This window comes from Primulina huaijiensis, chromosome 18 (genome assembly GCF_012295235.1).
Source record: "Primulina huaijiensis isolate GDHJ02 chromosome 18, ASM1229523v2, whole genome shotgun sequence".
NCBI lineage: Eukaryota > Viridiplantae > Streptophyta > Magnoliopsida > Lamiales > Gesneriaceae > Primulina > Primulina huaijiensis.
The window spans coordinates 14,406,765-14,423,557 of record NC_133323.1 but is presented as its reverse complement, the minus strand read 5'-3'; the positions used below and the strand labels follow the sequence as shown (position 1 = coordinate 14,423,557).

At 36.6% G+C, this 16,793-nt stretch overlaps 1 protein-coding gene across 3 annotated transcripts in view; it reads left to right on the top strand.

The window, feature by feature from the left end:
• The first annotated feature begins 16,571 nt into the window (after positions 1-16,571).
• LOC140965195 (protein C2-DOMAIN ABA-RELATED 7-like) overlaps positions 16,572-16,793 on the top strand; it is a 16,120-nt gene continuing 15,898 nt past the window's right edge. For all 3 annotated transcript variants that reach the window (XM_073425309.1, XM_073425310.1, XM_073425308.1), the window contains exon 1: positions 16,572-16,771. In XM_073425309.1, coding sequence (XP_073281410.1) covers positions 16,664-16,771 — 108 coding nt within the window. In that variant the 5' untranslated portion in view covers positions 16,572-16,663. The remainder of the gene's footprint in view (positions 16,772-16,793) is intronic.

The window sequence follows — 16,793 nt, the reverse complement described above, 5'->3', positions numbered from 1 at the left end:
TTTGAATACAACTAAATTTTTATAGAGTTTGTAAAAGTCTATATTCAATACCCGTAAACTTTTAAACTCTACAAAAATCCATAAAAGTAATTAAATTTCCATGATTGAATACACCCCCTAAATGATTGTGCTAGTAGTTGTGACTACTAACATGCACAAATTCTCATATATGTTCTAGAGGAGTCTTGAATTAAATTAATTAAGGAGTTAATTTATAAATTAAATAATAGTTATTTAATTTAATTAATGTACATATATATTATATGGTGATATAAAATATGTGTATATGGTATTATTATATCATGTATTATTAAAATTTAATAAATATATTATATATTAATTATATGAGAGTTTTAATATAATGAAGTTATTAAAGTTTTTGCGGGAGATGGAATCCTAATTGGATTAGAAATCTCACTTTATATATACACCACTACGTACGACTCATGATTACTAACCTAATTTTTGCACAAAAAACAAAAATTTCTCTCCATTCCCTCAAGTGAAACTCACGGCCAATATGAGTTGTAAGCAAAAATAAGTTTTGTTATTTATTTTTAATTAATGACTTAATTAACTTGGTTAATTATTGATCATGAATCAATAACTGTAAATAATCATGATTGAGAATCATGACTCACGGCAATCACAAAATTTTGGTGAAAAGAAATTCGGCCATCATGCTTCCTTCCACTGCCGTGACGCCGTCGCTGCACCATCTCCGGACTTTGGAAATTCGAAGGCTACAGTCTCAACGCACAAATCGTTTGTGATTTCTAGTGCCATCCAAGCGGGGAAAAAAGTTTCTGATCGTGGACCTAATTAGGCGATCAAATTTGAAAAGCAGTTCGTAGGAATTTACAAGAATGACTATCTCCTCTTAGATATCGGAATAGTTTGGAGTCCAAGAATTAAGAATGCAAAGGTATAAATCTGTAGGGACCCGGGCTCTAACTCGATTATCTTTGAGATTAATTGGATCTTTGCTAGAAAATGTGGGTCAAAATTTTGCTTTTAACATACTACACATACATAAGATTTATTGCATTTCATTAAAAGCAAATACATGTCTTGTTTCATTTATACAATCAAACTAGTGTTTAAAAGTATTAATACATGTCTAAGAAGAAACCACTACAAATCTTCTTCTATGCCCGTAATCTCCACGCTATCTCGATCTCTCATCTTTGTCTCGACCCTGATCCTGTCCCACCTGTGATCATGCACACATACAGACACAACCACAGCCGGATACTCCGGTGAGAACAAATCCCAGTATAAAACATGGTACACATGCATATACAAAATATAAATCATGAAGCATACTCTCATGAATAGAATCAATGGCACTAGGTTCCATAATCTATGCAACCAAGTCAATATCAGCATGCAAATGAAATCGAAATCATATCTTGAGTCGACTCGACTCGACTCTAACTCTAGGGATCTCGGTGTGAATAAGACGTCACAGTCTGCCACCTACCATCCCAATCGGGGTGACGGTACGTCTTATTCCTAGACTTCGGTCATGTCTGTATCGAATGTCTACATTCGGAGTCAATTCTGCTCCTATGCGTCGATATCACCGAACGTCTAGCTTGGCAAGTCTGCCAATGACTCTCCTATCTTAAATGCTTGAATATGAATCTATAAACAAAGCATCAACATATAAAAAGGTAACAATCTAGTATGTGATTTTGGGAAACTCAAATCAGATCTAATTCGAGTTATATCTTCCCGAATCAACATGAATTATACCTTTCTTTCTGTCAATCTGACTCTGTCGAAGTCTTGAACTCAAGGCCTGTCAATACTCAATCTGGGAATGACAATATCGAGGAGTACAATATCAATACACCAATCAATTCAATACTGGATATAATCAGAACGAAATCAAATTCTGTTTCGACAGCATAACTGCATAATCTCAATATACCCAACAATACAAATCAACATATATCCGTTCTCGCAACTCATAATCAATAATAATACAAATCTGATATCAAATCTCAGTCAAATCAACTCTGACATTCATAACAATTCTATACGGTATCGGTTCTTCAATCCGGTTTCGATTATCCGATTTCTACTACGTCAAGCACACCATATATGAATCATGTCTGATTCTGACAATACCATAATTTCAGATCATATCAAAACTTAAGAAAACTTACGTCCGGCTGAATCCTGCGTCGATAGGAACACAGTACTGAAGTCGGATTCAAAATCGGACGGACGGATCTTTCACAAATCACAAATATAGAAGATAAAAGGCGTAAGGATTTCTCGTAGCTTCCCAGGAGCTCTTCTCGTTTCTGTTGCTGAGGGAAATGAATGATTGGCAACGTTATATATCTCAAGTTGCATGTCTAAGCTACGTGTCTCATTTTCATACAAATCAGGCGGCGCTCGGGCGGTCGAAAATTACCGCTCGGGCGCGGAGAGTTCTGTCCGAGCCTTAACTTATTCTACTCTGGCGCTCGGGCGGTCACACTTTACCGCTCGGGCGCGGAACGTTCTACCTGAGTGTTCATATCCACTGGCGCTCGGGCGGTCACAAACTACGGCCCGGGCGCCACATCTTCTGCCCGAACAAATTTCTATTGAGCACTGTCGCTCGGGCGGTCGTTTCCTACCGCTCGGGCACCAACTTTTCTGTCCGAGGCTTCTTGCCATTGCATTTCTTCACTTTTCCTTTCCTTCCTCATGCCTCCATTACCAATAATAGTTCAAAAGAGTGATATCAAATTTCAGGCCTTACAAATTCTAAAGGACCTATGAATATTTCTAAACACACGACGCCCAAAAACAAAATTTTTAAACTTCCGCTGCGTCTTGGGTGCGAGAATTCGATGTCCTAACAGTGGTATCAGAGCCGGTAATTCTTAATCGTGTGTTTTAATTAAATTGTGTTGAGTTTATTACTTTTAACCGCGTAAGGATTTTTATGAAAAACGCGCCTAAAAAAAATATTTTTGAAAAATCTGTTTTTGAAAAAAAATAAAAATTTTTTTTTCCTGGTCTGGCCGGAATTGTTTTGGGAAGACGCGCGCGCACGACCTGCACACTAGGCCGTACTGTGTGCGCACAGTGCGCGCGGCGCGCACAGCCGCACGATTGGATCGGGCAGCGCGCGGGTGCCCGGAAAAGTCTCGGGCCCCGCGCTGAGTCGTGGGTGTTGGGGATCGATATAGAGTTTAGAGGGGGGTTGAATAAACTCTTTCATTTGTTGGGTGATTTTGCAAAGAGTGCTAGAATCCTGTTAGAAATTAAAGCTTATCTTGTTCAAATGTAAGTCCAGCAGATCACAAATATAAGTGCGGAAACGATCCGATGGAGTACGGTGAATTACAATAAAACAGTAGGCAGTAGAACAGTGGTTGTTTCTGGAAGTTCGAAGAAAAAATCTTCTACGTCTCCCCTTCTTCTGTTTCCAGAAGGTATCACTAAAAAACTTTGGATAATAAAGTACACACTCTTACACACCCACTTCAGTAGGGCTTACCCTTAGTCTGCTGAAACTCTTATTTTCTCAACACAACGTAAATGAATACAACAACGTTCTGGAAAAGACTTTTTTCTAGTTTACAAATTCTTCTCAAAGATATATTAACATGAATAACTTGTGGAGAGAGTAAGAAATAGTCAGCACAATATAATCTCAAAAGATCAGATATCTGCTATGAAGCGTGTGCCGCTTTTCTGTATATTGAGCTTGAAGATGATAAGTAGTTCTGAGTTCTCAAATCGACGTTCGTATGATAGAGAATGTGATCGTTGTTGTTAGTTTGGGGTGACCTATAAACTTCGTTGATATTGAGTATTTATAGAAGTCTTGATTCCAACGTCTATAATAAAAAACGACTTATTTGACTCCTGAGCAAGATCAGCTTTAGTGCCTAAAATGGGTTCTGCAGAAAGCTATGAAATCTCTCAGGATATATTTTCATAAAGACAATAGCCACGAAGGACCTGATAGATTCAGAGGCCACACACTCTTTTATTTCGGAGACGTTCGCTAGTAATTTAGACATCAAGTCCATTGGGCTCGACGTGAGTTATTCAGTGACAGTCCCATCAGGAGAAGAATTATCAGCTACTAGCATAGTCAGAGACATCGATCTTGAGCTACAGGGCCACCTAGTGTATGCCGACTTGATTGTGTTGCCCATGCCAGAATTCGATATTATTTTGGGAATGGACTTGCTGACGAAGAACAGAGTTTTCATCGATTTCCAGAAAAGGTCAGTGTTGGTAAGACCTTTGGGCATGGAGCAGTTTCTCTTTGAGCCAGATAGATGGAGAAGTTTCCCGCGCATGATCTCTTGCATGCAGGCATGGAGACTTATTCACAAGGGTTGTCAGGCTTTCTTGGCCAGCATTATTTCGCCACCTGACGTAACCACTCCGTCATTATCCGAGGCACCAATAGTTAGATATTTTTATGACGTCTTTCCAGATGACGTCACAGGCCTTCCACAAGAGAGAGAAATGGAGTTCGCCATTAATCTTATGCCAGGCACCATGCCAATATCTAAGGCACTGTACCGGTTAGCTCCAACTGAGATGTTAGAACTCAAACAGCAGATTCAGGAGCTTCTGGATAAAGAAATCATCCGCACTAGTTTCTCACCATGGGGCGCACCAGTACTCTTCGTAAAGAAGAAAGATGGGCGCATGAGGCTGTGTATCGATTACCGAAAACTGAACAAGGTAACGATCAAGAATAAATACCCACTTCCAAGGATCGAGGACTTGTTTGATCAGTTGCAGGGAGCTACTGTGTTCTCTAAGATAGAGTTTCGATCAGGGTATCATCAGCTGAAGGTAAAAGATGCAGATGTTCATAAGACAACCATAAGGACAAGATATGGGCATTACGAGTTCTTAGTAATGCCATTCGGGCTGACTAATGCTCCAGCTATATTTATGGACCTCATGAATCGAGTATTCCAGCCTTACCTAGATCGATTCGTCATAGTGTTCATTGACGACATTATCATTTACTCGAAGAGCAATGAGGAGCACTGTCAGCATTTGGGTACAGTTTTGCAGGTCTTGCAGAGTCACAAGTTGTTTGCAAAATTTAGTAAGTGTGAATTCTGGTTGGAGAAAGTAGCGTTTTTGGGTCATGTAATTTCTAGGAGTGGCATTGAGGTGGATCCAGCTAAGGTAGCAGCGGTTAAGGAATGGGTTGAGTCGAAGAATGCGTGAGAGATCCGCAGTTTCCTAGGCATAGCAGGCTACTACAGGAAATTTATTCAGGGATTTTCTTCGATAGCAGTGCCACTCACTTCATTGACTAAGAAGAATGCTAAATTCAATTGGAATGAGGAGTGCCAGAAGAGCTTTGATACTTTGACGCAAGCTCTTATCATAGCTCCAGTGTTAGCCATGCCAGCAGGTCAAGTCAATTTTGTACTATACACCAATGCATCTAAGCTCGGTCTAGGCGCAGTTTTGATGCAGCATGTTCGGGGTATAGCTTATGCCTCTAGACAGTTGAAAGTGCATGAGAAAAATTATCCGACTCATGATCTTGAGTTAGCTACCGTTGTCTTTGCGTTGAAGGTATGGAGGCATTATCTGTACGGCAAGAAATGCCAGATATTCACTGATCACAAGAGTCTCAAGTATTTCTTCACGCAGAAAGAATTGAATATGAGACAAAGACGGTGGTTGGAGTTGGTAAAAGACTACGATTGCAAGATTAGCTACCATCCAGGGAAAGCTAATGTTGTGCCAGACGCCTTGAGCAGAAAAATTGCAGTCGTAGCACAGTTGTCAGTGCAAAGATATCTTCAGTCAGAGATTCAGAGATTTGGGTTTGAAGTTTATCCTAAGGGCGGAGCTCCTAAGTTGTCTAATCTTACAGTCCAGTCTTCTTTGTTTGACCGAATCCGTCGAGGTCAGTATTCAGATGAGCAGTTGCAGAAAGGATGAAGCCAAGAGCAGTGTACTCTACACATTGTCCGATGGTATTGTGATGTACAGAAGAAAGATATGAGTGCCTAGTGTTGATTCAATCAGAGAAGACATTCTGACAGAGGCACATACATCTTCGTATTCCATCCACCCAGGAGGTACTAAGATGTACAAGGATTTGCAGATCCTGTATTGGTGGCCAGGTATGAAGCATGACATCCGTCGATTTGTGTCTGAATGCCTCACTTGTCAACAAGTGAAGGCAGAGCATTAGAGGCCAGCAGGAATGCTCAAGCCACTCCCTATCCTCGAGTGGAAATGGGAGAATATCACCATGGACTTCGTTGTTGGTTTGCCGAGGTCGGTCAGAGGATTCAATGCTATTTGGGTTATAGTGGATTGACTTACTAAGTCGGCACACTTCTTGCCAGTGAGGACGACTTTCTCCATGACGCAGTATACGGAGCTCTATATCAGGGAGATAGTTCGATTGCACAGAACCCCTGTTTCGATTGTGTCCGACAGGGACCCGAGGTTTACATCGTCCTTTTGGAAGAGTTTACATGCAGTCATGGGGACGAAGTTGCTATTCAGTACAGCTTTTCACCCTCAGACAGATGGCCAGTCTGAACGACTGATTCAGATTTTAGAGGATTTGTTAAGGGCCTGTGTGATCGATGTCCATGGGACTTGGGAATCGAAGCTACCTTTAGTGGAGTTTACATACAACAAGAGTTTCCAATCATCTATAGGTATGTCTCCCTAGGAGGCATTGTATGGAAGGAAGTGTAGATCACCAATTAATTGGGATGAAGTCCATGAGCGATCAGAACTTGGTCCAGAGATTGTTCAGCAGGCTGCAGATGTGGTGGTCAAGATCCGAGATAGGAGCGATCAGAACTTGGTCCAGAGATTGTTCAGCAAGCTGCAGATGTGGTGGTCAAGATCCGAGATAGGATGAAGACCGCCCAGAGTCGTCAAAAGAGTTATGCTGATAAGAGGAGAAGGGATCTCGAGTTTGCCGTAGGAGATCACGTTTTCGTAAAAATAGCACCTATGATGGGTGTTATGAGATTTAGGAAGAGAGGCAAGCTGAGTCCGAGAATCATTGGACCGTTCAAGATTCTTGACAGGGTTGGGACACTAGCTTATCGTGTAGCCCTACCACCGAATCTGGCTAGAGTACACAATGTGTTTCACGTCTCGATGCTGAGGAAGTACCTAGCCAATCCTTTGCATGTGTTGAGCTATGAACCGTTGCAGCTTGCTCCAGATCTGTCATATGAGGAAAGACCCGTCCAAATCCTAGACAGTCAGGAGCGTAGATTTCTGAACAAAGTGACCAAGTTGGTCAAAGTCAGGTGGCTAAATCAATCAATGGAAGAGGTCACTTGGGAGACCAAAGCGAATATGAGGATTCAATATCAGGAATTGTTTGGTAAGATTTAATTTCGAGGACGAAATTTATATAAGTGAGGGAGGAACTGTAGAGCCCAAAATCAGTACACGTGAAACCCATGCATGTATTTAATGGTTAAATCATTTATTTAAATTTAAAATTTTATTTTAATGATGCATGATATATTTAAATGCATCATTTTAAATTATTTATGATTATGTGATGCATTTTAAAATATTTTCTCCTGTTTCATGTTTTAGGCGATTATTCGATGCGAGATCGAGGAATGGAGACCGGCGACGATTTTGGAAATTTTAAAATGTGGTATTTTATTTTAAGTTAGGATTGGGGTATTTTATTTTAAGGATTTATTAAATTTAAAGCATTTTAAAGCCTAATTTAAGTATTAGATGAATTTAAGATTTTTAAAACTTATGAAGATTTTCGATTGTGTATTTTAAAAATCTTTTAGTGGATTATCATTTTATTAAGATTTAAACTAGCATTTCATGTAGCAATTTAATTAGTATTTTTAATGAGCATGTTAATTGTGTGATTAAATATTTTAACCCCTAATTACTCACACTAAACTCACGCACACACACCATTAACACACACACATTCACGCCTACACACACATCCACAATTCATTCCTTCCCATTTCTTATTATCTTAGGAAAATTTAGGGTTCTTTGTAAGAGTGAGTAGCCGCCCCCTTCCTCTGAATTTGCAACAAGGTTTTGTTGAGTTTTCTTTAAAGAAAATTGTTCCACGATCGTCCCGGATCAACCCTCACTTCTTTCCCGCTTCGGTATCGTCGGTTTGGTAAATTTTCATATCAAAAGGCATGCATATTCTGTTTTTAATAAGTCGATCTAGTCATATTATGTGTTGTGATATTTTTTATACGTAAAAATCCATGTGTGATGTACGAAGTTTGAGAATAAAATTATCGGATTGATTTTTGAACTTTTTTAGATCTCAGAAATTATTTTTTACTGTATATTTGAGTACTGCGATTTTTTGGTCGTGTGTCTTGGAAAACTTTCAAAATATAAAACGTAGTACTCTTTGATACCTTCAATTTTATATACAATTCGAAATATTTGGTTAAGAATTGATTGAGTTATGATCGTTTTCGTGGAACCGCTCAAACTGCGTTTTTCTGGAAAATATGTTATTGATGAATTCTTGAAGTTTTTGAGTTGCAGGATTCGTTGGGCATCGCTGGGCTTGTGCTACTGCATTTAGATATGTTATGTGATGTATTTTGGTGTTATTTGGTGGTTCGATTGGGTCGGAATTGGCTTGAGATGTAATAAAAGTCGTAGGAAGCGAAATGATGTCGAATTACGAGTTATTGTTGTATTGAAGTTGCTTGTCGATGCTTGGGAAGTTTGGGGTGTTTGTACGGGTTTGAATCAATGTAATAGCATCCTAAGATGAGTCTCGAGGTGTTGGTTCATGGTCCTTTGGCTTGGATTGGAAGAATGAACCTATAAGTTAGTGAATTTTTGTGAGTTTCCATGTCTAGAGGCTACCCAGACCCCGACACGGAGTCCGTGCCCCTTTTTCCTTCAAAATACGAATTTCCAGCATCTACCCCCTTTAAAAAAAACAAATTTTTTTTTAAAAATATGAATATAAAATATAGGATGTGTTTTATGGTTATGAATATAAAGTATAGGATTTGTTTTGTGGTTATAAACTTGGATGTCGGTGAACGTGGCCGAGGACCTCTCCACCCCAGTAAAGCATGACCGGGTTTAGATCAAGATTGGAAAGCTGTAAAACATGACCAGGGACCAATCCACCCGTTAAAGCATGAACGGGGATCTCATGTATGTGGTAGTGGACTTTCCCTGACAGCCCAGTACTGTAGTTTAGTCTGATCAAGCACTTTTATGTATAGGTTACTTGATTTTAAACATATCTCAACGCAAAATGTTGTTATGTATGCTCAAATATGTATGATGCAAGTATGTTTAAGAAAGGTTTTATGATGATGGCACGTCTACGCTTATGCTACTACGTTCATGTTTCAAGTATGTTTATGTTGTTACGTTCAAGTTTCAAATATGTAAGTCCTACTTTAAAGATGCATGTGGTTTTATTATGTAGTACTTGCTATCTTAAGTTTATATATGTTGAGTCTTTAGATTCACTAGACTTGATCGATGCTGGTGAGGATGAGTTTGAGGAGACGAGGGGTGGGGACCAATGAGCGGGCTTGGATTGCGCAGGAGGCTAAACCCGAGGACCGCTCATGTTTTTATGAATACTTTTATGCATGTTGTTTCAAATACTCTGATTTTCATGAAGTGGTTTATTATGTTTAAACGATTATTAATTTTGGCAAACTTGGTTGTGGTTGTTTTTATTGCAAATATTTTTAGACGAGCAAGTTATTTTAATGCGAATTTGAAAGTTTATTTTGTATTTAAAAATTTTTTATTTTTTCGCAAATTTTAAATAGTTTGAAAGTACGGTATGTTACAACTTTAGTGTTGTATTCACAAATCAGTTCTTACACACACTCACACACAATCACTCACAAATACAGAGAGTTAAACTTATAGAATAGCCGAGTGATTTTTGCACAAAGAAATTAAACTTGTGTATGTAGTCATTGACACGTAGACGTTAAAAAAATGTTGGCTGGAAAGGTGCTGCCTTCAGTCTAGACTAGGAGTTCAGTTAGAAAGTAGCATAAGTCCTAAGCTAAGTGGGTTTTCACAAGATGTTGTGATAAACATAAAAATTATACATTAAATAAATGTTTTATAATATAAATTTATAGTTTTTGTTTTATTAAATGTTTAAATATTATATGTTTTATAATAAATTGTATAAAAAATAAGTTGTTGTGTAATTATAAGTTTTTACTATGTTTAAAGGTTCGATAAAACAAGAATAAACTTGACGTTGCAAATGGGATTAAGATGATTCTTAGACCTGTAGAAAGTTGATGATAATATCTACAATATTGGTGACAAGCATGAGATAAAAATCTTCTCACAATCGGGATCAAATTAAACAACAAATAAAGTTATCGAAGGAGTGACAGTTTTACCATGCTCTAGTATTTTGACCATATCTCTCAAATTACTTGGTCAAATGGTTTGAAAAAAATACCACAATTCAAAAAACTCAATTATCCACATGTTTTATTTTATGTGGAGAAGAAAATTCGGATGAGAAGATTTTCAAAAGTGATGTGAAATATGATATAATTTCTTGGAACACCAATGAAGACTTTTGTGTGAAAAAAATAATATTTTATTTGTGGTTGTCTCCCCAAATTTGGCTATAAATAGGGGTGCATTGTAATGAATTGAGATATTCCTCATTCTATGAACAAATCTTTGAGTTCATAATATTTCTCTCTTTATTTTTCCTTTATTTCATCATTTAAAAATAATTAGCATGTTAATTTCATATTCAAAGTTTTATACTTTGAATAATGAGTAGCTAACTTCCCAAGGTTGAGATGAAAAGTTGAAGCTCTTGGTATGATAATAAGGTTATTAAAAGGTAATAATCTTTGTTTTATATTATTTAATTATTATTCATTGTTTATGTTATATTTATTTCTTTAAGCATTTTTATACCCTACTTATAAGTGGGAGTTTTGATTTATTGTTGCTATATGTTACACTAAATTCTTGGTACCATTTAAATGTTTGTTTGGTTTTACCAACCATTTAAAGTGGATGGCTTGATTTATTATATATCAATATATCATATTATTAATTTCTTGGTACCATTTAAATGTTAGTTTGGTTTTACCAACCATTTAAAGTGAGAACCTTGATTTAGTGTTTACAAATATATATAACACAATAAATACTTGAGAACATTTATAAGTTTTGGTATATATTTTATACTTATAAGAAAACAGTTTATAACATAATATAAATATGATTATTTAATATATTGGAACCATTTTATTAAGCGGATTTCAATAATGTTCATTAATGTTAACTTTATTAAAAGATCAAGAGTGGATCCTCTAATCTCAACTACTTAAATTAAAATTTGAACAATTAAAAATTACCAATTAAAGATTCAAACAATTAAATGAAAAACAAAAACAAAAACAAAAAGACATTGTAGTTGACTTGTAATTACCGCAGCTTCCCTGTGGATATGATATCGGACTCACCGAATTATACTACTTGCGGACAACTTGCTATTGGGAGTGCAACAATCAAAGTCACAACATGTTGTATAAATCAAATTCTTCTAGTGGATCCTACCCGAGGTGGTAGAAGGGGTGACGTAGGAGCAGTTGAAGTCTCCGAACATCCATAAACATATCTTGTGTATTTAACTATTTAACCTTTGTTTTCAAACTTACTTGATCAGTTCGAGCTAATATCAGTTTAGATCTCACCATAACTGAATTGATACAAGCAAGAAAAGATCCCCCTTATTTCAGTCAATCAGTTTACACAAGTTAGAAGCTTTAAAATAATCAGCTTTCTTAATGAAGGATTACTTCGAGTATTTTCCGCTTGGTTTGAACATCAAACTCGATTTAATTCATCGGTGCTTACATTCTTAAAATACGAGCTATTGCAGCTCATTAAGAATATTGTGTTTGAAGTACCCTCACAGGTGTTAGAACCGATCCAACAACCTCCATAGACCATGAACAAGTTCTTAGTCTTTCTTAGGTACTTAAGAATATCTTTCACAGCCTTCCAATGCATTGGACAAGGGTTCGCCTGATATCTTCTTGAAACGCTCATAGCGTAAGTAACATCATGGAGCGTTAATATCATATCTTACATGATACTACCAATGGATGAAGCTTATGGAATACGTGTCATCATCTCTATCTCTTCGTCAGTTTTGGGGCACATTGCTTTAAAAAGAATAACACCATGGACATTGGTAATTATCCTCTCTTGTACTCTTCCATAGAGAATCTTTTCATAATTGTATCAATATAAGTCGCTTCGGTGATTCCCAGAATCCTCTTTGATATATCTCAATATATTTATATCCCCAATACATAGGATGCTTCACCCATGTCTTTCATGGAGAATTTTTTTGTTAACTATACTTTAGTTGATTGTAGTAATCCTACATCATTCTCATTATTATGATATCATCGACATAAAGTACTAGGAATGTCAATGCACTCCCACTAACTTTCTTGTATGCACATGTTTCCTCAGGATTCTTGGCAAAACCAAATTCTTTGATAGTGTTGTCAAATCTGAGGATCCAACTTCTTGACGCTTGCTTGAGATCATATATTGATCTCTGAACTTTGCATACCTTATGCTCACTTTCTACTGATGTGTAGCCCTCAGGTTGAGACATATAAATATCTTCTTTAATGGCTCAATTGAGGAGTGATGTCTTTACATTCATTTGTCATATCTTATAGTCATATCATGCTACTATGGCTAGTAGTATTTTAATGGGCTTAAACATAGTCAATGGCGAAAAAGTTTTCTCATAGTCAATTCCTTGCCTTTGAGTATAACCTTTTGAAACCAATCTTTTTTTGAAGGTCAATACCTTCCCATTCGTCCCATGTTTTCTTTTGTAGATCCATTTGCATCCTATGAAAACGTTTCTCTCAAGTGGATCCACTAATGTCTAGACTTGATTTGAATACATAGAGTCCATTTCAGACAGGATGACTATAAGCCATTTGGATGAAATGATATCATATATATTGCTTCTTTGAAGTTCATTGTATCAATTCCATCACTAGTCTCATCATGGCATTGTTCATGAAGGAGCGTATATCTAGTAGGTGGTTTAATAATCCTATCCGACCTTCTAGGGGCGTGTACTTCAACTACTGGATGTTGGGGATCATATTCAGCTTCTACTATTGAGGGAGTATCTTGAATTTCTTCAAGTTCTATCATCTCAAATTTTCTATCTTGCAACATTCGTGACAAAAATGCAGGATCAGTGCGGAAGCTTTTAAATATAATTTGGAGAAAATGTTTAATTTTAAAAAAATTTGGACACCATCTCCCTGCAATTAGAACATGCCACCTACCTCAGGAAACACATAAAACACATGCAAAAGATTTTCATATACATCAGATACAAGTTAATCTAATATCTACACATATTTCTAATTCAAATACAAAACAAGATTTTCAATGTTTCCCAAAATAACCAAAAGCTTAACACATAAAAAATAACATCCAATCATCATCTCCAAAGTTTGGCATATGCCCTTCTTTCGCTTCGACAACTCATGGATGATTAGTCTTTCTTACTTGTGCCTGCATCACATGAACATAACTGGAATGAGTATAAAACTCAGCAAATGGAATCAATACTAACAAGATACATATATATCATTTTATTGTAAAACATAAAATGGATAGCCTCAATTTCATTTTGTTGAAAACATTATTCNAAATGCATATAGGATCATGTAATGCATTTAAGAATTGATTCCACTTACAACACTTGGAGCAATTGGTTTCATATACCTTGAAGATTAATTGTTTGATTTAATGATAAGATAAGAAGAAGATGAAGAACCCTAGCCTTAACTCAATGGAGAAAAGAAAGTAAGAAAAGGAAAATGAGGAAAAAGTGAGTCTCATTCGATTTTATACCATAAAATACCCAAAACACGTTTTTACACTTTGCTGGGCACTCGGGTAGTCATATCTTACCGCCCTAGCGCGGAACTTACTGTCCAAAACAATAAATACAGATCCAGGCGCGCTCGGGGGTCAAATCTTACCGCTCGGGCGTGCTCTGCGCACAGCTACAACAAAGGTTGCTTCCGAAATGCCTCTTCCCTTCATAATTTGAAACAGCGGTGAAAATGAAAGTTGTAGATCTATGTCTTGGCTTGCATCTCCAATTAGTTTCATGTAATTTAAAGGTTTGAGTAAAACGTTATGCTCATTCTCTCAACATGTGTCAGTGCAGGAACAACGAAACGCACAATACTCTTCGGGCCACATTTTGGCTTGTCTTCCCTAATGATTTCAACAAAAATCTAAACATGAAAGTTATAGCCTTATACCTTATCTTTGAAATGGAAGTGGCCTCAAACCGTTTGCATCAATATACTAATCATTAAGTCAAAAACCACAACTACTGTCACAGTTTTCATACTGTTTCTGCATTTCTATTACCTATTTGAATCAATATCAACTTTCTATTCTACTCATCCATCCTCTATCCATTCTATATCATTCATTACCATTCATATCATAACCTGAAGCCATAAACCATCACCATTACATCACATATCACAAACGACCATCATAATAAACCATAAAAGGAATAATGAACTTACTTAATCATAATCATTACCTTACGTCATATGCATACGAATGTCTGGGCGTTACATATCTAATAGAAATTATTTCTCTAGAAAGGTGGTGTTCTTTTAAACAAACACTTTTTCTTCATTTGGATGATAGAAATAGTATCCAACAGAATTCTTTGGATACCCCACAAAGTAGCATAAAATGGATCGACTATCCATTTTGTCTCCCACTGTTTACTTTACGTAAGCAGGACATCCCCATATTCTTAAGTAAGAATATTTGGGAGTTTTTTCCATCCATATCTCATATGATGTTTTATCCACTGTTTTTGTATGGACATTATTCAACAACATTGCCACAGTTTCAAGCGAAATGTCCCAAAACAATGTTGAAAATTCATTGAATCCCATCATAGATCGAACTATGTCCATCAAAGTTATATTATGACATTCAGAAACACCATTCAATTGTGGTGTCGCTGGTGGAGTCCACTGTGAGAGAATCTCATTCTCTTTTAGGTAATCGAAAAATTCAGTAATCAAGTATTCTCCATCTCCATCAGATCAAAGTGGATTAATATTTTTTTCTAATTGTTTTTCCACTTCAGATCTGAATTCTTTGAACTTTTCAAATGCTTCAAATTTGTGTCTCATCAAATAGACATACTCATACCTCAAATATTCATCAGTAAAGGTAATGAAGTAGAATTGCCCATATTTTGTGCTAACACTTAGCGGGTCGCAAATATCTGTGTGGATCAAATCCAGTAGACCATGTGCACGTTCCACATTTCTTTTAAAGGGAGTCTTGTTTATTTTTCCTTTTAGACATAACTCACAAATAGATAGAAAAATTATATCTGACAAGTCGAATATGCCTTCTCCCACTAGTTGTGCATCCTTCTTTGGGAAATGTGACATAGTATAACGTGCCATATTTGTGCGGGATTCGGATAATTTAATTTTCTTTTGTTTGTTGTTGTCTTCATTTGTGCTTGCACCTCAAAAAAAATGCCAAACGACAACGGTTTTTAAACGTTGTCGTAAGCATTTTAAAACTGTTGTTAAAGCCCCTGTGCACGCTCGAGAAAGTAAAATGCTTTCTAAAACCAAGAACAACACTAAAACGCAATTAATAAAGCGAAGACGTGAAGCCAAAAACTGGAGCAACAAAACCCGATCTTCAGCCAACCCTTGCACGCTTGTTGTCTGAGATGTCTCCAACAATCACGGCAACACGTGAAACAGCACACTTCAAAATAGCAACGTCTTTGCAGAATATTATCTCTGAAATTCACAACATGCGGGAGTGCATTATTAAGCAGCCACGAAAACTTCTAGGTGAAGAGTGCAAATCGGAATCTTCAAGCTCTTTTTCGATCAGCAGCGACTTTGTAATTAATTTTCTCTGAAAAGTTTGTGTCGTGCAAAGTGCGTGAATGATTAATCTAAGAGAGAGCGTGCACGAGAGAGCGAGAGAGACACTTCAACAATGTCCTTGTTTCTCTTATTTATAAACCTTCTCTCTCCTAGAGTTTATCTCCACAAGGAAACCTACAAGATATGGTAAACAAGAATTCTATTAAGAATAATATATCACATCATACAAATTATTATCATAAATACCATATCTAGAAAGATTTTATCATATTTATCACATTATCTAGAAAGAAAAAATCTTATCAAATATTATACACAATCAAATCAACAAGGAAAAGATAATATTAGGGAAATAAATTAAATTAAGAAATTATTAGAAAAATATATTTCCCTTCAATGAATAAGCGTGTTTTCACAAGTGTATTTAATAAGTTCGTAATTTAGCATCAAGATTGATGGATTTGGAAAAACAAATATTAAATGATATTAACCTCACAAATTATTCCAATTTTACGGTATTCGTGGCTGCCTTGACAGGCTCTCCTTAATTTTCTTGACGCTTTGAGGACCTCATTTTCTCTTTAAACTTTCACTTGAATTATTAATTTTACAATATATAAAGAGTTTGTTTCAAATTAAACAATACAGGAAAAAGGATTGTTATCATATCAAGCTAGCTAGAATCCATGGATGCGTTGGGATTACTGAAAGTTCGGGTTCGTCGAGGTATAAATCTTGCTGTGCGCGACACAGTTAGCAGTGATCCATACGTCGTGATCTCCTCCGGTACTCAGGTTTGTTCGTCACTCTATATAT